This window comes from Aspergillus fumigatus, chromosome 6, assembly GCF_000002655.1.
Source record: "Aspergillus fumigatus Af293 chromosome 6, whole genome shotgun sequence".
Lineage (NCBI taxonomy): Eukaryota > Fungi > Ascomycota > Eurotiomycetes > Eurotiales > Aspergillaceae > Aspergillus > Aspergillus fumigatus.
Genome location: NC_007199.1, coordinates 3266078 through 3283684, shown reverse-complemented (window position 1 = coordinate 3283684; position 17607 = coordinate 3266078). Strand labels below are relative to the sequence as shown.

Here is a 17607-nt window from a genome sequence, read left to right as displayed (position 1 = left end):
CAATGATTTACTAGCCCCAGCTCGTTCCATTTACTCTTCTCATCATTTTTTCAACCATATCTCTTGTTCCATGATCAAATGTCCTTCCTATATGCATTATGATTAATTGTTGTTGTGAGTTGGGCAGACCCTTTTTGATTGATGCACACGGCGCTTGACTGTTTTCTCCTGCTTCTATTTATGCTTCAGCAGGCGAACATCTTGTTCATAGACTTTCTATGACTTCTTTTTCACTATCATTGAAAAGTGAATTCAATTCTTTCATATTTATTCATAAGGTGCAGTCGTACTATATCATGCGGTAGGGCGTTGTTTTGCTGGAAGAGGTAGCCTTATAAACAATGAATCTTTTGAGTACACCATCGCCTGACGGATCGCCCTCAGATTATGAGTCAGAAGTATGTGCTGACAAGCCTGAGCCCGTTAAATTATGAAAAGGAGAGGGTGACACCCGTTGTATTCTGCGGCACATCAGTTGTCAACTTCTTAATTGTGTGGCACACTCAAGAACTGAGAGAAGATCCTGCGCAAAGCAATTTACATGTAATTCAATTGACAGGGACTTATGAGTAGGAAGGGTGCGTCGCAGAAAATGAGAGTTCTAAATTGCACATTGGCGGGTGGGCAATGGCTTGTATATAGGGTATGCGGTATGAGAGCGCTTGATGTTCCTCATAATCTCAAGGACGGTCTGACATCTGAGCGAACACACGACGTCCCAATCGATCATGGTGGAGCTGCTGACGCGCCTCGGATGGACGAGCTGGACGGTATGGACTCAGCTTTCACTTCTACAGTGCCATCGAACCCAGCAGCAGACAAGATCGCCCATCGTATGGCACTGATGCCTAGGAATTGCCCCGGTCCAGTAGGTGTTTCTGCACTGCATGTGAGAATTTCACCCAAAGCGCCAGGGCCTTCGTCACGACCGTCCGGTTGAACTATTGGCCTGAGATCTTGAAGCAGGCTTCTTAGCGCAGCGACGTTGGCCACGGATGCGCCGCTCTTAACCTGCATTTTTCTCTTTGCTAATACCTTGTCGACTTTCGATAGGATAATCTGGTGGGGGATGGCGTACTTTCGAAATAGCATGAGAATGTCCTCGTCTGTCTTTTTGATCCCGTGGAGGCTATCTATTAAAATAAATGCCCGACGAAGCCTACATGCCGCGGCCAAAGTCAGTACCAGTTGCCCATCATCAATGAACAGGAGCGACTCACTGGCGCCGTCCTTGAAGATACTTCAAGATCTCAATACCCCATTCCGTCCTGCTTCCCTTTCCATACCCTGGCATGTCCAAAAGGACAATTTTGGATTCGCCGCCCTTGGTCCCTCCAATCCCGAATGCGTTCATCTCCCGAGTTCTGCCAGGCTTAGATGACGTCCAGCACATCTCCTTTCCCATGATGGCATTGAGTAACGAGCTTTTTCCGACGTTTGAGCGGCCAAGGAAAGCCACTTCGGGTTCGAGGGACGAGAGGGGGGTTGTGCGGAATTTGCTGGCGGACCATAATTTGACTGGAGAATGACGCGACGGAGTGAAGAACTTATCCGCGTAGGAAAGCTGGGATTCATTCGGTATTCGTGTATCCCAGTAATAAGAGAGGTCTGACGGCGTCAGATCGCGAAGCTGGAGTTTGGGTGCATTTGGAGGATTCGATGACGCAACAGCTGTTGGTGAATCTCGGAGAGTAAGAGCGGTTGAGAAATTTCTGCGCATACAGGCCGTACAGACGTAGAGTCTTGTCTTCATTTTGATGTATGATTTCTTGTCTGTAAGGTGAGATCGAGCTAGCCAAAAAGTATCTTGGGTCAAACATGATGCCGTTGAATGAGAAAGTGATCCGGGCGGAGATGCAAAGGGGTCTCCGCTGATACGGCCCCGCTGCATCAGTGCGATAAGCAAGCTCTGGGGTTCGGTCCAGAAGCCCGACTCTACGTCAGTTCTATGCTGGTCACCAATCCGGACAGATTCGGCTATTCTGCGAATATAATAGTAGCCATTCACACTGTTCTGGTTTCTCATACCCGAGGAAGGCGAAAATAGCTTTCGAATTGCACCCAACATGATCAACGCCGTCCTCGTCTTCAACAATAATGGGCAACCGCGCCTCACTAAATTCTATACCCAGATCGTGAGTGGCCTGGACGTCGCAGTTCCTAGGGAAATCGGTCGGAAATGAAATGGACTGACCTAAGCCTCTGTATCGCGGTTAGGATACGCAAACGAAACAGTCACTGATTGCCCAAATCTACGATCTGGTGGCCCAGCGTCCGCCGAGTGCCTGCAACTTCCTACCACTGCCTCCATTGCTTTCGCAAGGCGCGCGTTCAAGCGCAGCAAATGGTCCTTCCGATGCTCCTACGCAAGTCACCTACCGCACCTATGCCACCTTGTCCTTTATCATGATATCCACATCCACTGAGTCACCACTTGCGCTCATCGATCTAATACAAGTTTTTGTGGAAGCACTGGATCGGATATTTGAGAACGTTTGCGAGCTGGATCTCATCTTTGGGTTCGAGACAATGCACGCAGTGCTCAGTGAGATGATTGTCGGTGGCGTCGTAGTGGAAACCAATATCGACAAGATTGTTGCAGGCGTGCGAGAACAGGAAGGCAATCTAGGTAAGAAGAAGGCTATTCAAGCAGCCAGCTCCGGTCTTGGTCGAGGAGGGCTTTCAGGGCTTGGTGCTTGGCGTTGAATACCTTGATTCCCGTATTTGTTTGCTTGAGTGCTGCAGAGAGCATCGGGCAATTTGGTTGCATCTACGGATACGGCGTCTGGCTTGGGGTTCGCATTCTGTACATATGATGGTTATGAGATGACTCTAGGTGTTCCCAAACATATATGATTGGAAACAATATTCCATTTTATACCTAGAAAGACTCGATCGCTCTTTGTTAGGTCAGACCTATCTATTCTTGTTGCCTTAGGATAGAATCATAATTCAGGCAGCAATCGAGTTTCCAAAATTCGAAGGGTTAACCCTAGAGCATGTGACCAAGACCAGCAAACAGAGCCCGGTCCGCACTTTTTCCGCACTAGCGCGACCCACAAACGCAGTAGCGGCTTTTCTTCTCGGTCATCAAAAAAGAGCTTCAACTTTTCTTTCTTCCCTTGTCTGTCAATCCCGTCACCCAGCACCGTTGCGGAACTCAGTCGACAAAATGGTAAGCACTTGATATCCAATTCGAACCTCTCCTTGTAGAGCTGTCGATCATTTTGCGACATGTTGTGAGACAAGAGATTGTCTACCTCATTTCGCGAGGATCGTGGCATATTCCGTTGGTCGCACAATTCTCTCGTGAGATGCGTGCACTGGCGATGATTTGGCTGGAGTCACAGAAGTTGTCTTTGGACTCTTTCTCGTGTTCTCTCTAGAGTTCAAAGAAGATACAGCAATTGGTGGACAACTCGCTGATCTTCTTTTCTCAATGACAGCCTCCTAAGTCCGGAAAGAAGGCCGCCCCTCTCCCCTACCCCCAGGGCAAGGCTGGCACTAGCAAGAAGGCCGCTAAGGTATGCAGTCATTCCTCAAATTTTTGGAAAGAATTGGTTTCGCTAACAAACTCCAGAACCCTCTCATCGAGCGCCGCCCCCGCAACTTCGGTATTGGCCAGGACGTCCAGCCCAAGCGCAACCTCTCCCGCTTCGTCAAGTGGCCCGAGTATGTCCGCCTTCAGCGCCAGAAGAAGATTCTGAACCTCCGCCTGAAGGTCCCCCCTGCCATTGCTCAGTTCCAGAACACTCTGGACCGCAACACCGCTGCCCAGACCTTCAAGCTCCTCAACAAGTACCGCCCTGAGACCAAGGCCGAGAAGAAGGAGCGTCTCCACGCTGAGGCTACCGCTGTTGCCGAGGGCAAGAAGAAGGAGGATGTCTCCAAGAAGCCCTACCACGTCAAGTACGGTCTCAACCACGTTGTCGGCCTCGTCGAGAACAAGAAGGCTTCCCTTGTTCTGATCGCCCACGACGTTGACCCGATTGAGCTGGTTGTCTTCCTTCCCGCTCTCTGCCGCAAGATGGGTGTCCCCTATGCCATTGTCAAGGGCAAGGCTCGTCTCGGTACCGTTGTCCACAAGAAGGTAAGATAGACAATCCCCATTATTCATGTCTTGTAACGTACACTAATGTCGCACTTTCAGACCGCTGCTGTCCTTGCTCTCACCGAGGTTCGCGCCGAGGACAAGGCTGAGTTCTCCAAGCTCCTCTCTACCATCAAGGAGGGCTACACCGACAAGTACGAGGAGTCCCGCCGCCACTGGGGTGGTGGTATCATGGGCTCCAAGGCCGTTGCCCGCATGGAGAAGAAGCGCAAGGCTGCTGAGGCTGCCGTCAGAGTTTAAAACCTGATCAATGTGATTGACGGGGTTTTCCGGACGACATTATGACTTCGCGGTCCTTTTCTTTTTATTCTCCTCTGGGGATGGATGTAATCAAAAGTTGAAACACTTTGGGAAATGGGATTGGTGTTCTGAGGCTCATATTGACTTGTTGACGGCATTTTAGCTTAGATGGGTGGAGCACTCCGGCACCCTCTCAATTCCAATCCATATTGATGGCCCACCTTGTTCTCTTTTTTTATGTACACGTCGCAGATACCCATGAATGCATTTTCAGACATCAATTGGCACACCATGCGTAGAGCATAATTGACGTTGAGCATTCATGCGTCTGATGTCTGCCTGCAAAGTAGAACAAAGCTTCAGCTAGCTGGTGTTGTTACTAGACTGTACCATACCTGCTGTAGTGTACAAACTTCATTTCTTTGCTGTACAGCTTTCTTCCTGGTCAATCATAAATATGAAAGAGAAAAAACCATAGATGTTCGGATTTATAACCCTTCGTGAGCCCATTATTTTCCATGTATATCTAATGTCCAACGACCCGTATCCGTAAAATACAATCCGCGCGCAAGCATGCTGCAAATTTATACATCAAAGGCATGGCAGTAGAAGAAAGCAGACCCCGACAAATGCAACCAAATGACTGTTTCCCTAGCAGCACAGTTGATCCCTGAACAAGCGGCCGTAAGAAGTGCAAGGGGAGGAACGACCTCCGAAGTGAAAAAGAGAAAATAGAACGCCGGATTTTGGCCAGTACCAAGGTCAAAAAGCTTGCTGTCATAAGAAAGAAGGAGAATCATGTCATGGGATATAGATCAAGCATCACTCATGGAGCCGTTAGCGTTGCGCAGGGCCTCGCGACAGACCTTGTCTTGCCTAGTAAGATCGGTCAGAGACATGTCCACAAGTGAACAGAGAGTATGGATGTACCTTCATTTGTTCAATTCTGGCCTTGAGTTGGCTGGTGACTTCTGCGGCTCTCTTCCAATTTTCCGCGGGTTCTGAACTTCTCATCGGTTGTTCCTCTCCGGAAGCACTACCAGAGCCTGGTATGGATGATCTCGTCGGACTGCCCATACCCGAGTAGTTAGTTCCAAAGGAAGGGCTGAGCTTCCGTCGACCAAGGCCTCCGTCTCTGCTACCGCGTCCTGGTGACTCCAGATCGGTGTTTTCTTTCTCCTCACTTGGACTGGCAGCCACGTAGCTCCGAGGTCGCCCACCATCAAAGCGACTTCCCATGTGCAGGCCGGTTCTGGGAATGGCATTATAGCCGTTGATACCGGTTTCATAATATATCGACGTCTCCGGTACTGGAAAACTCATATTATCCGAAAAGCCGTTGGGAGGACTCTGAGCGCTGGCCCGGAGAGCTCTGGCCAACTCACGCTTTAGACGATCAATTTCCCTCTGCTGCTTCTGAACCGTCTGCTCAGCCGCTTCTGCATCACTCCTGGCTCGAACCAACTGCGTTTCCTTGGCTTTGATACTTAGAACATCTCTTGTATGATCCTCAATGAGTTGTGCATTTTGATCTTGAAGCTCCGTCACTTGCGAGTTGAGTCGAGTTCTTTCAGACTTCAAGTCCTCAATCATTCGAAGGAACCTTTCTCTTTCAAGGCGCAATTCATCGAGTTCAGCCCTTTCAATGGCAGAAATCCCGCTCACTTGGGGTGGCGCAGCTGGAGCTGGAGCTGGTTCAGGAGCAGCTGACGGTTTCGTTATAGGACGGCCTGCAAGCCCTCTTCCAAGACCAAATTTCGGTGCAGCTGGCGCGGGAGGCTGTTCTTCCGAAGGAGGGGATATGACCCGACGCTGTGGGGAAGCAAGGCCACCAGGACCACCAAGCTTCCTTTGAAGCTTGAGTCCAGCGCCTGGGGTGGGAAGTCCACCAGGCTTGGGAACCCCACCCAACTTCGAGGGGATCGACTTTGTAGCAGGCTTTGGAGGCGAAAGGGTCGGTCCAGGCTCCTCTGGTGGAGGCGCCGCAGCAGCTGGAGCCGGCTTCTTCATTCCCAGAGCTGGCTTCTTCCCTCCAACGACCTTCTTGCCAGCGGCAGGCACGGTCTTTGGCGGCCCAACGATGGGCTTCGGTCTGTCTTTCGCTTTTACCTCGGCGATCTCATAGAATTCTTTGATCTTTGTCTTCCTGATATCATCAAGTCCGTCCAGGTAAGGGTTCATAGCACGCTCGCCCATTATTTTCATCAAAGTACCCAAAATCTCAGCTCCTCCTGCACGGTTGACTTCCGTGGACTCGGTCAGCAATTTTGTGGCGGCATCGGCAATGGCTTTCACTTCAGCTTTCGATGGAACATCTCTCGTGGTTCGGAGGCAGCGAATCAGGAATTTCAGGGTTTCCTGCTTCACCTGTGGGTTCTTATGTTTGAGAAATTCTAGGATCTCCTCTAGACAATCCGATAAATTCGTAGATGCAAAGACAGCATCCAAAGCTTGCCCCAGAGCATCTGCGACGGTTTGCTTTTTCTCCTTCAATCGTTCCATGATAGGCGGCATGATGGTGGACCGATGTTTCGCGAATGCCCCCCGCAGGCCCTTTGCGAGGAGATCGATACAGTTGGCGGCAACAGTCACGACTGCGACATTCGCGTCTTTCATGGATTTTGCAAGACTTCGCACAATATCGTCAAACGGTCCGTCCTTGATTCGCGGAACGTTCAGTGCAGTATACAGAGCGTCCAGCGTTTCCTTCCTGTCTTTCCACTTCGATGATGCCAGTTGCTCATTAAAGTCCTTTGGTATTTTGGGGAAGACGTCGACTGGCTCAGCGAGATCGAATGCATCTACCTCGCCATCATCTTCATCTGCGTAGACCTCCCCAGCTTCTGCGTCGCCATCACCGCTTTCAGGAGCAGCATTAGCTGCAGCCATCGCGTCCTGTTGCGCTTTTGTCAATCTCTCTTGCTTTGGCGCTGGTTCCTGCTTGACGCTTTCGAACAGCTTTTCGAGATCCTGCTGCTGAACAGGTTTAAGCTCTCCCCAGAACAGCGGTTTGATAGCCTCTTTCAGCCACCGATACAGTTCGACTGTGAGATTCTGCGCTTCCACACGGACGTTTTTATCTGCGTGTCCGAAAACTTTGGGTAAGGCTTTCAAGACCGGTTTGGGATCGACAATCTTGCAGCCGAAGCTGTGATAGATGGCTTTCAATCCGCTTAATGCCGCTGCAATCACCTTTGGTACTTTGTGCGACAAGATGGGAACGATTTCCTCAATAATCGGATCTGCCTTATCTAATTCGACACAGAGTAGAAGAGCTTCAAGCGCATTTGCTTTGGCCGCCGGTCTGGTTGAAGGAAGTCCTTTTTCGACAATAGGACCAATCGTGGATCCGCGAGTTCTGCGCAACCCCTGTCAGCTATACCAAAGTCGAATCGGGGTGAAATGTCAGGCACAGTGCTAAGGGTAGACATACCGTGTGCAAGCCTGGACACCCCCATATTTGAGAAAAGAGCAATATGACGCAAGACCCTCTTGTTGAGCAGCTACATTCGAATCTGACACTGCGCCTTTCCAGAGACCTGGATCTTGTAGAAATGGTACAAAAACTGGATCCGACTCATCGGGCGTCTTTTCAAACTGTTGCTTGGCATCTTCGTAACCTTCCTTTCTCACTTTCCAATTCTAGAGACATTCGGAACATTGTCAGCGTTTTTCGTGTCATCGATGTGATTTGACCGAAGACATCGGGTAAAGGGGCGTTAACCTTGTGAGAGAACCGGTCAGGTAACGGTAGTGAAGAAAAGTCCTCCTCCCCCTCAGCCATGATCACAGATTATATGCGCGGGTAATGTTATTAGCTAGAAGGTGCACTAGAATTGAGAAGCGAGTACAGTTAGCTTCATTCCACCGGAAGTGGCATGGCACAACGGAACAGTAAACAGCCGAAGCGCAACATGCAAAAAATCTATACAAGATGGCCGTGACGAGTAACTCAGGTTAGACAGCAAAACTGCTGCTGACTTCACGCAACGGGAAAGACAAGGGACGTACCTCAGAGGAGTTGTTTGCGCGGAAGGTCTCCTGTTGTGAATCTTTCAAGTATAGCCAGGCCTGAGTGTATCAACACATGCACAAATGTCACCTAAAGAGATGAAAATAAAATCCCTTCAGTCAATCCTTGAATCTCCTCTTCGGTATCTTTGACAAAATAAGAGGACAAACGGGTGTGATGGACGTCTAGGAGAACATGCCACTTTGATGCAGATGATGGTGGTTGATAGAATCGGACAGTAAACAACCAAGTCGCTGTGGTGATTTCGCGACCCAAAGATTGGGTGGGCTGGCTGCCTTGGCATTCAGGCCCGCGGGAACACATGCCCAACCTGTGCTGTCGTGCAACTAAACAATCTGAGGATTTGTCTCCCCCCACGGTTGTGTCAATCAGCATGATATCAATTCTTAATTCTTTGCGTCTGGGGTCGATTCTGCGCTATCACCACTAATCACCTTCCGTCCTTAATTTAAAGTATATGCGTCCATTCTGACAACAGATACGACTCCCACGTTGTCCCCTCCCCCTGCGTTCTCTCACCCATCCCCACGGTCGCAAAACAGAAACCCTCCCCCCTCTCGACATCCAACTGGCTCACCGCCCGGCTCAGGACTTATCATTCACATACAAATTCCTTGATCAATTGCCAATAAGAGCCAGCTTAAAAGGACTTCACTTCTCCTGCGGACGGTCGCACGGTATACCGATAAGCAATCTACCTGTCTCGGTCGACGAGGCTAAAGCAGTGAAGCAGTGCATGTAGAGGGCCAGACCAGCTTGGAGAGACTGCGCACGAAACTGCCGTTGATCATGAGCCAGCTACTCACGGCGCGGCAGGCAGAGGAGCTGTACGTCATTGCTCCTGGTTACAATAACTGAAAAGAGACTGAGGAGGAGAGGGTGTGACGCTGACATCGCTTAAAACGTTCTCCATAGACACAAATCCATTATCGCCTATCTTGCCTCGGTGAACCTAACTGAGAGTTCCGCTGCTCTGCGAGCGGAACTAGGCGATTCGGTTTCAATTGACGATGCTACGCTGAAGAAGTATGAGGGGCTATTAGAGAAGAAATGGACAAGTGTGGTCCGCTTGCAGAAGAAGGTTGGTTCCTAGGGCTGCGCGAATCTCGTTTGTGTCATGACCGTCGGATAGCACTGACCATCGTCTCCCCTTTGGGCTGATCAGATCATGGACCTTGAGTCCCGATGCGCGGCACTCCAGTCAGAACTAGACTCTGCAACGCCTACTTCACTATTGCGAAAGAATCAGGACCCTACATCGTGGTTACCTCGATCTCCTGCCCGCCATATACTCGAGGGCCACCGAAACCCTGTCACATGTGTTGCGTTCCACCCAGTGTTTTCTTCCCTCGCATCCGGCTCAGACGATACAACGATCAAGATCTGGGATTGGGAGCTCGGGGAACTAGAACGGACTGTCAAGGGGCACACCAAGGCGGTGCTAGACGTCGATTATGGTGGACCCCGTGGCGGAACACTTCTGGCGTCCTGTTCATCCGATCTAACAATCAAGTTGTGGGATCCATCTGATAACTACAAGAATATAAGAACCTTGCCAGGTCATGATCACAGTGTCTCCTCAGTGAGATTCATCCCATCTGGCGCGGCAGGCTCCCCTATGTCGGGGAATCTATTGGTTTCCGCATCACGCGATAAGACTTTGCGGATATGGGATGTAACGACCGGATATTGTGTGAAGACATTGTCAGGACATGTGGACTGGGTACGAGCCGTTGCGCCATCTATCGACGGAAGGTTCCTCTTGGCTGCGGGCGATGACCGGATTCCTCGCTTGTGGGATCTATCATCTGCGGAAACCAAATCGACATTCCTCGGGCACGAACATGTTATTGAATGTGTTGCTATTGCTCCTGCTGCCAGCTATCCACATCTTGCGGTTCTTTCCGGCTTGAAGAAACCGCCGCCGGCTTCCTCGTCAGCTGAATTTTTCGCCACTGGGTCTCGGGACAAAACTATCCGGCTATGGGATTCCCGAGGCAATCTTATCAAAACGCTTGTGGGCCATGACAACTGGGTACGTGCGCTCGCTTTTCATCCAGGCGGTAAACATCTTCTGTCGGTTGCAGACGACAAGACTATCCGCTGCTGGGATTTGACCCAGGAATGCAAATGCGTCAGGGTCATCTCTGATGCTCACGGACATTTTGTCACATGCCTCCGATGGGCGCCACCATTAATCAAAGATGGGGGAGCCAATGGAGAAGCTGAGACCAATGGCACACCGGCGGCCACCTCGACAACAAATGGAGTCAGACCAGATCCCAACGTGGCCACCAAGATCTCGATCAGATGTGTCATTGCCACCGGCAGTGTTGACCAGAAAGTGCGAATTTTCGCGACCTGACGATGTGGACTGATCAGTGCCGTTGTTCTTTAAATAAGGACGAAGTTGCACAGAAGATGCATGCATACGAAGCCGAAGAAGCGAACTAATCGACATCGTTCAATTGAAATAACATCTCATTGAACATGGCTCGCTCACTCTCACTAATATAGGCATGGAGTTGGTTTCCATTCTGTGATACCAATATATTTTAGGTGGAAGCAAGGTCTGGTTTCCCTTGGGCTAGAAAGCTGTACTACCTTTATTACCTTCTGTATTGTCTTTAATCCTGCCAGTTTTGGGGGTTGTTGCATGGACGGATTCTCCCTTGGTTCAAACCTGCGTCTTTCCTCGTACATATTTACGGTTTTTTTCTTTCTTTTTGATTGAGCTTCAAGATACCTTTCTGCCGTGACTGTTCCATACTGTTGAATGCATTTTCAATCGATACATCGCGCCTACAACGTTACTATGTCTCTTCAGTCAGTCTTCCAGTAGTAGTGAACTGTCCGAAGGTAAATAGCACAATATCACTTCATGCCAGTTTCAGCTGGTAAAGGTAGCAACGAAAGATGACGACAGGCCTGAATGAATCTCTCGCCATTCCGCCTTGTATTTCGACGAGCCAATTGTCCAAAAAACAGTGAATTAGCATGAATGTCCAGAGTATAGTACACTTTATCTAGGAAACCCTATACAGGAGGGAATCTCATATCCCTCATACAAATCCCGTTGTCGAAGACCCCAAAGACCCTCAAGCTCACGCACTAAGGTCACCCACCCTCTCATAAATCAATGCTCTGATCCGTCCAACATGCTCCTTCACACCCTGCGCCTCACCATTCTGAGACCTCCTCGCTTCCCGCCTCTGCCACTTAGCAGCCCTCTTCTCGGAACGCAGGGCATCCCGCTCCTCGCGCGTCATAACAGGCGGACGATCCTCAATCGCACTCCCAAACGGCGCCACAATCCGCTCAACCACATGCCGCACATTGCGACTCTTCGGAAAACCCGACGAGAACTCGATGACATCGCCCTCACGGAGAGAATTGCGGGGGTCCGCGACAAGGTAGTGCGTGATCTTGGGGTAGGACTTGCGGAGGTACGGGTCCCAGGTTGTATGGCGGTGGCTGACGCGGACGGTGCGCTCCATGCGGCCGACGGAGACGACGGTGCCAATTTTGAGGGTGTAGGGATACTTGCGCAGGGAAGGGGGTGCGATGGTCGACGAGGGTGTGAGTTCGGGGGCTGTCTGTTGTAGTTGTTTGGCGACTGGGGCTGTGGTTGAAGCGGTGCGTCTGACGAAGTTGCTTGACCGTGTTGACTGGAGGGACGACGCTTGGATTGAGGAGTTGGTGATTGTTGACCGGGGGATGCAGGCTCGGAGGGGCTGCATTGCCCTTATGATATTGCTGGGGGGCATTTTTGTGTAAGAAATGATCTCCTCTCCGAGATCTCAACGGCTGTGTTTCCGTTGTTGAACAAGGGCGTTGTCCGTTCGACTGTCTGAAGAGATAGAGTTTTGACTACTTCGAAGATGCGGCCGTTCGAAGAGTGAAAAGTCGTGGCCTGCGGAACCGGGAGGAAACAGAGTATAGTTCCCTATAAGTCAATTAGGTGCGAAAAAAAATGTATCGCGCACTAGGTATTGACAGAATCGCACTATACGGAGTCGTGATGTCCGAGTTGAAATCCACCTGATGGCGGCGGAGTTTCCCAAGAATTTATTGGTGTTTGCACTGTTTGTCAAGTTCAATCGCAAAGATGAAATCCACAAAGACCTGCCTTAGATTCGTCTCTACACAAGAAGAGTATAGCTGGGTCGAGTTGAGATCAGAGGATTTTAATACCGAAATAGAATAGGACAAACTCATATATCGGAAATTCGTGTCTGATGAATGAAGAGGCCCATAAGATAAAAACAAAAACACCTAATGGGAGTGCTTAATATACAAGACGCCAAAACCTTCCACCTGTCATGCCTATCCGAGCATAGGAAATCTATTCGTGATCATTTTCTTGGTTGTTTCCCGTTCCAAAGAGCCTGTATCATGAACACAAAGCGTAGCAAAGACAGAATTATGTCCGCGCCTAACTTGCAAACCAGCGGGAACTCCCTCATCCCATCAAACCATCCCAGCTCTGCATTCTCTAAACAAGAAAGAATGATAATTCACTGTGTCGTTTGAGATTCCTCCGACTCTCCAGAACCATTCATAGGCTTCTCAGCATCAGCACTTTCAGGGAGCTTGGCCTTTCGCGATTGGAATTTCCCAGCTGAGTGCGCAGATATTCTGTTCAGCTCGGTGACAAAGGATTGGCCCCAGAAGGCGCTTGATGTCGTCAGCTCAGGTTACGCCGGTAAGCGGCGGGGATTTCAGCTGGTAACTCACCTTGTATATTTATTGACATACTTGTCCAGTTTGGAGAAGTTGAGGGCCCTCTGCTCGTCACTCATAGTGACAGCCTCTTGGTAAGCACCGGCTAACTCTTCCGTATTCCAAGGATTGATGATTATACTGCCGTTGAGACTCTGGGCCGCACCAGCGAATTCTGACAGAACTAGCACGCCATGTCGTTTTTGCTGAGAAGCTATATACTCATATGCCACCAAGTTCATGCCATCTCGGGTCGACGATACGATGCATGCATCAGAAACAGCATACAGAGCAATCAGCTCGTCGAAGTTGACTGACTTGTGCAGGAAATGAATGGGCATAAATTCAACCGTTCCTATAGTTCCCAGGTCAGATATTGATGCCCAAGATAGAACGACGGCTGCTGAGCACCCACCGAATTTACCGTTGATGCGCCCCACCAATTCATTCACGACCGCCCTCAAATTCTGATACTCCTCAACATCTTGTCTACTGGGCACTGCGACTTGTACCAACACAACTTTTCCCACCCATTCCGGATGATCACTGAGGAAGACTTCGAGAGCATGCAGCTTCTGAGGAACTCCCTTGATGTAATCGAGACGATCAACACCCACCATGAGCTTCACGCCCTGGAATTTCTGCTCGAGCTGTGCTATCCGTTTCTGGACCTTTTCCTTTTTGAGACCTTCCTGAAACTTCTCGGGGTCAATGCCAATTGGGAAAGCACCACACGCGATGACCTTGCCCTGGAACTCTATCCCATTAGGAGTGGTTGCCAAGCCCCTGAAGGTATATGTTAGCTGCTTCAAGTGTCAATCAGCGTCAAATGCGGCCGTAAGCATACAGTAATCGCGAGCATGCGCTCAAAAAATGTCTCGTATAGTCATATGTGTGGAACCCAATGAGATCGCAGTGGAGCACACCAAGCAACAGCTCGTTACGGACGGGCAGGATTCTGTAGATTTCGCTGCTAGGGAAGGGAGTATGGAGGAAAAATCCGATCTTGACATTTTCCTTGCTATCCCCAATCTCCTCGCGAAGCATTTCAGGAAGAAGCATGAGGTGATAGTCATGGACCCAGATCAGGTCTCCATCTTGGACTTCTTTCGCAACGGCTTTGGCAAAAAGGCGGTTCGCTTCCTTGTATGCCTCCCAGGCCGATTCGTCGAATGTAATTTCACCTGGATGGTAATGAAAAAGTGGCCACAGGATAGAATCTAGACGACACAGACACTGTCAGCAATCCGTTCTAATTGCGCACTGCAAAAGCGTACAAGTCGCCTGCTTCAACAATGCATGAGACGGTGAACTAACTGGAGAATCCGTTGTAGTGCCGATCCGCGAGTTCATCATCAATGAACACTGGGATCGCTCCATATTCGTCCTTTAGACGTTGTTTGACAACTGGGATTTCCTCTTCGGGAACCTCCAACCCGGGCCAGCCGTACCATTGGAAGGTCGTAGACTTGGACAGGCCACTAAGACCGCTGACCAGCCCGCCGGAGGACATAGAGAAGTCATACTTGCCATCCTCCGAGCGCTTTATAGTAATGGGAAGCCGATTCGAGACGAGAAGCAGTCTCGCCTCGTTTTGGGTGGAGTTCTCGAGTGACGGCATAGCGTATCAGGATATGTGGCTGCGGGATATCAGAGCAGGCACAGTCGGAAATATCTGATCGGACCGGCGACAGAGTGTAATTGTAGTTTATCCCAATCGGAAACCTTTTAGGAGAAGAACGCGATGCTAACGAAAAGAACGGCAAGTCAAGACCGGTGACGTTGAACGGAGCGTTGGAGTATGCCGAGAAGGTGGGGACGATCTCTAGAGCAATCCCACAGGAGGGGAATGAAGGGCGCCGACAAAAGCGCAGGGGGCCAACAATATCAGTCGTCAATGCTGTATAAATGTAGCCCTCTGGTTGTAGCTTTGATCCTGAATAGCTCTCTCCCTCCTTGAAGAGTTCGTTGACGTTGCTGTCTTAAACAAAGAGGAAGAAACGAGCTGGAGGTTGGCGGGGAAGGGTGACCTCAGAGCCCAGCAAACAGCCAAACGCGCGGACCAACGGACCCAGATTTGGGCAAAAAGACAGATGGGGGGCAAGGAAGCGGCCTGCTCTTCAATAGCGAGCTCATCGACTGCGAGATTCGGATGGAATATATGATATCAGGACCAGCTTGTTGAGACCGGAAGGGAGAGAAACATAAGAATACTGATTTGATCCCGTTCAATACAAGTGTATGGTTTGATACGGATAATAGTGTAGTGATATTATGAACAACAATAACAGGTTGTGAGATTGGGATGGAGGGGTAACCGGATAAAACCAGTTTAGACTAAGATAAGTGATAGGTAACAATTAACCCATACTACTGCAGTGCTCCAGGTCTGTCCATTTGGGCACTTGCAGACGCCGTACCAGAGGTAATCTTACAGGGCATTATTGATGTAACCTGGCTTGTGGCAATGTGCCCAGCCAGAGGAAAGTGAAGTCACGGTCTGACTAACTGGAATGGCGCCTTGGACTTCCCGACCAGTCAAGGAAGAAGCCGTCGATGATGCCAACACTTCCAAGAAAAAAAAGGTAACGGCATCAGGTTTCCTAAAATTACCAAAGGAAACAAAGAATCCCGCCTACAGCCCATTGTTTTTCCGGTCATATGTCTCATCGCTTGACAACTTTCTTTTCATGGATCAACCACCACTCGTCTCGTACTCGTAGGTGGATGACAGACTGTAGTAATAACTCCTGCGTATTGACATGAGTGAAGTAGGCGCCCAACTGGTGGCGTTTTCGGGAGTGGTTCAGATGGACTGGCTGTTGTTACAACATTAATCTAACCTCTTCTTGAAATTCTTGCATACCCAGTAGATCTTGGGATCAGACCGGAAGAAGTTTCACTGGTTGAAACATTGCCACATTAAGCTACTACTAGATACCATATATACATTAATCGCGCATACAGAGGGGTATGAGACTGATTTGAAATCAAGCATCCACTGCCAGGCAGTAGGTAGTATGTGATTCACAATGCAGACTTTCCAATGTCTATCCTCCATTTCCCCGTCTCTATGTCATGGACCACCTTTCCCTCGGCCTCCAATTTCATCAGCACCTGCAAAACACCATGTGAAGCAGGCAAGTGAAGACTTTCGGGAACATTCCGATAGATAACCTTGACTATTTCGATGGGGGTCCATGAAGACTTGCGTTCTGGAGAAGGTTCATTATCCGGGATGTCGAGCTTTCCATATCGCAACACCCGAATTACTTCTTCCTCACGCTGCTGCCGATGGTTGATGTACTCGGTGATCTTCGTAGCTGCATCCTCTATCACTGCACCGTGGCCTGGATATCCGCGGCCTGAGACCCGATTCTGCATCCTCTGCAGGCTGGACAGATACACTGGGAGATCTTCAAATACTGCTGTCCCGTGACCTAGCACGTCTAAAGGAAAGAGTAAAGAAAAAGGTCAGCCGCAAAGGTGACCACGTAGAACAACCACATAGTGGAGAGTAAGACTCACTATCACCAGTGATAATGGCGTCCTCCTCTTCAAGAACGAACATCATATGGTCCACGGTATGCCCTGGAGTATGATACGCTTTCAAAGTAGCGCCTTCAACGCTGAAGACTTGGCCATCTTCAATATCAAGCTGTCCTTCGTCTGGTCGGTGCTTGTAAACCGTCGCTTGCGGACAAATCTTGAGGAGATCGGGAACACCATTAACATGGTCGTGGTGCCAGTGTGTCAAGAGTGCTTTATGGACTGTCGCATTCTCCTTTGCTAGCACACTTTTGAGATGATTTGCCCAGGACGGTTTGCCCTCGCCGGTGTCAATGAGTATCCGCTGGTGGCCCCGACCGATTAGATATGTATTCGTCCCTATGATATCTAGAATGAGACGCCTGATTATTCAGATTCTTGTGTAAGCCACTCACCTTGCAATGTGAACTTCAAGATCGATCGCATATTAGTTTCGAACCAGGTCATTGATTTGTATTATCTGTTCCTGGGCGAAAGCCTGGAAGCCGAGAATGCACTCACCTTCCCTGGATTTCCCCCCAGTATTCGGACTACCGAAGCACTGAGCCTTTCCACTTCTGAGAGCGGGACAAGTTGTGTAGCCATGGTTTAGGAAGTGATGATAATGGTGGTTGGTATATGCGGAGTTTGCCTGTGAAGTAGTTTCGTTTCACAGAAGCCGCTTACAAACTGATTCTTTCTTATCGGATCAACCGTCGAGTCTTCAGGAATAGCCAGAGTATATTTATACAAATTGGATGCAACTATAATGACCTGCGGTCTACAATTTGTTGATTGCCATTTCTGCATTTAGGTAGATACACTTTGCTCAAGCCCGAGTATGGAGAGAGATTGGTGCCTATGTAACCGAGGTTGTTCCATTGCGGGGAGCCGAACTTTCGGTAGGTACGCTAGTGAATTCCTGTTGGTTTATGTGTAATGTTTGTATAGCTTCCAATTGCTCCAGCTCGAA

At 49.5% G+C, this 17607-nt stretch overlaps 8 protein-coding genes across 8 annotated transcripts; 3 read left to right on the top strand and 5 right to left on the bottom strand.

Annotated features, from left to right (window-relative positions):
* Nucleotides 1–726: 726 nt before the first annotated feature.
* AFUA_6G13010 (translation initiation/elongation factor MRX8) lies at nucleotides 727–1753 on the bottom strand (the record flags this gene model as incomplete). The annotated part of the gene is made up of 2 exons (XM_746087.2): nucleotides 727–1159; nucleotides 1221–1753. The coding sequence occupies 2 exons, from the start codon at nucleotides 1751–1753 to the stop codon at nucleotides 727–729; spliced, it is 966 nt and encodes a 321-aa protein (XP_751180.2).
* A 313-nt stretch (nucleotides 1754–2066) lies between these two features.
* AFUA_6G13020 (putative AP-3 adaptor complex subunit sigma) lies at nucleotides 2067–2943 on the top strand (the record flags this gene model as incomplete). Its single annotated transcript, XM_746086.2, has 2 exons — nucleotides 2067–2135; nucleotides 2218–2943. 2 exons carry the CDS (start codon nucleotides 2067–2069, stop codon nucleotides 2704–2706), a joined length of 558 nt encoding a protein of 185 aa, XP_751179.1. The 3' UTR covers nucleotides 2707–2943.
* A 150-nt stretch (nucleotides 2944–3093) lies between these two features.
* AFUA_6G12990 (60S ribosomal protein eL8) lies at nucleotides 3094–4570 on the top strand. Its single transcript, XM_746084.2, has 4 exons — nucleotides 3094–3175; nucleotides 3447–3524; nucleotides 3581–4090; nucleotides 4151–4570. The coding sequence occupies exons 1-4, from the start codon at nucleotides 3173–3175 to the stop codon at nucleotides 4349–4351; spliced, it is 792 nt and encodes a 263-aa protein (XP_751177.2). The 5' UTR covers nucleotides 3094–3172; the 3' UTR covers nucleotides 4352–4570.
* Nucleotides 4571–5188: 618 nt separating this feature from the next.
* AFUA_6G12980 (putative spindle pole body component) lies at nucleotides 5189–8135 on the bottom strand (the record flags this gene model as incomplete). The annotated part of the gene is made up of 4 exons (XM_746083.1): nucleotides 5189–5227; nucleotides 5282–7709; nucleotides 7785–7993; nucleotides 8076–8135. The coding sequence occupies 4 exons, from the start codon at nucleotides 8133–8135 to the stop codon at nucleotides 5189–5191; spliced, it is 2736 nt and encodes a 911-aa protein (XP_751176.1).
* A 1038-nt stretch (nucleotides 8136–9173) lies between these two features.
* nudF (WD40 repeat domain-containing protein) lies at nucleotides 9174–10749 on the top strand (the record flags this gene model as incomplete). Its single annotated transcript, XM_746082.1, has 3 exons — nucleotides 9174–9211; nucleotides 9300–9465; nucleotides 9550–10749. The coding sequence occupies 3 exons, from the start codon at nucleotides 9174–9176 to the stop codon at nucleotides 10747–10749; spliced, it is 1404 nt and encodes a 467-aa protein (XP_751175.1).
* Nucleotides 10750–11293: 544 nt separating this feature from the next.
* Nucleotides 11294–12414, bottom strand: AFUA_6G12960 (uS17 family ribosomal protein). Its single transcript, XM_746081.2, has one exon. The coding sequence runs from the start codon at nucleotides 12149–12151 to the stop codon at nucleotides 11489–11491; it is 663 nt and encodes a 220-aa protein (XP_751174.1). The 5' UTR covers nucleotides 12152–12414; the 3' UTR covers nucleotides 11294–11488.
* A 161-nt stretch (nucleotides 12415–12575) lies between these two features.
* tpsA (glycosyltransferase family 20 protein) lies at nucleotides 12576–15520 on the bottom strand. The gene is made up of 5 exons (XM_746080.2): nucleotides 14424–15520; nucleotides 13954–14326; nucleotides 13522–13892; nucleotides 13122–13461; nucleotides 12576–13061 (listed from the first exon to the last, which is right to left on the bottom strand). The coding sequence occupies exons 1-5, from the start codon at nucleotides 14725–14727 to the stop codon at nucleotides 12902–12904; spliced, it is 1548 nt and encodes a 515-aa protein (XP_751173.1). The 5' UTR covers nucleotides 14728–15520; the 3' UTR covers nucleotides 12576–12901.
* Nucleotides 15521–16006: 486 nt separating this feature from the next.
* AFUA_6G12940 (uncharacterized protein) lies at nucleotides 16007–17449 on the bottom strand. Its single transcript, XM_077805109.1, has 4 exons — nucleotides 17157–17449; nucleotides 17051–17063; nucleotides 16635–16994; nucleotides 16007–16555 (listed from the first exon to the last, which is right to left on the bottom strand). Exons 1-4 carry the CDS (start codon nucleotides 17238–17240, stop codon nucleotides 16134–16136), a joined length of 879 nt encoding a protein of 292 aa, XP_077661240.1. The 5' UTR covers nucleotides 17241–17449; the 3' UTR covers nucleotides 16007–16133.
* Between the last annotated feature and the right edge of the window lie 158 nt (nucleotides 17450–17607).

What these genes read in the sequence shown, in the direction of transcription:
- AFUA_6G12960 (XM_746081.2), bottom strand. Translation starts at nt 12,151, where the DNA reads ATGCCCCCCAGCAATATCATAAGGGCAATGCAGCCCCTCCGAGCCTGC.
- tpsA (XM_746080.2), bottom strand. Translation starts at nt 14,727, where the DNA reads ATGCCGTCACTCGAGAACTCCACCCAAAACGAGGCGAGACTGCTTCTC. An exon ending in AGCGCATGCTCGCGATTACT is followed by an intron (nt 13,893 to 13,953) that starts GTATGCTTACGG and finishes ATATACCTTCAG; the next exon opens with GGGCTTGGCAACCACTCCTA. An exon ending in TATGTCAATAAATATACAAG is followed by an intron (nt 13,062 to 13,121) that starts GTGAGTTACCAG and finishes GACGACATCAAG; the next exon opens with CGCCTTCTGGGGCCAATCCT.
- AFUA_6G12990 (XM_746084.2), top strand. An exon ending in CTAGCAAGAAGGCCGCTAAG is followed by an intron (nt 3,525 to 3,580) that starts GTATGCAGTCAT and finishes AACAAACTCCAG; the next exon opens with AACCCTCTCATCGAGCGCCG. An exon ending in GTACCGTTGTCCACAAGAAG is followed by an intron (nt 4,091 to 4,150) that starts GTAAGATAGACA and finishes TCGCACTTTCAG; the next exon opens with ACCGCTGCTGTCCTTGCTCT.
- AFUA_6G12940 (XM_077805109.1), bottom strand. Translation starts at nt 17,240, where the DNA reads ATGGCTACACAACTTGTCCCGCTCTCAGAAGTGGAAAGGCTCAGTGCT. An exon ending in CGCCATTATCACTGGTGATA is followed by an intron (nt 16,556 to 16,634) that starts GTGAGTCTTACT and finishes TCTTTCCTTTAG; the next exon opens with ACGTGCTAGGTCACGGGACA.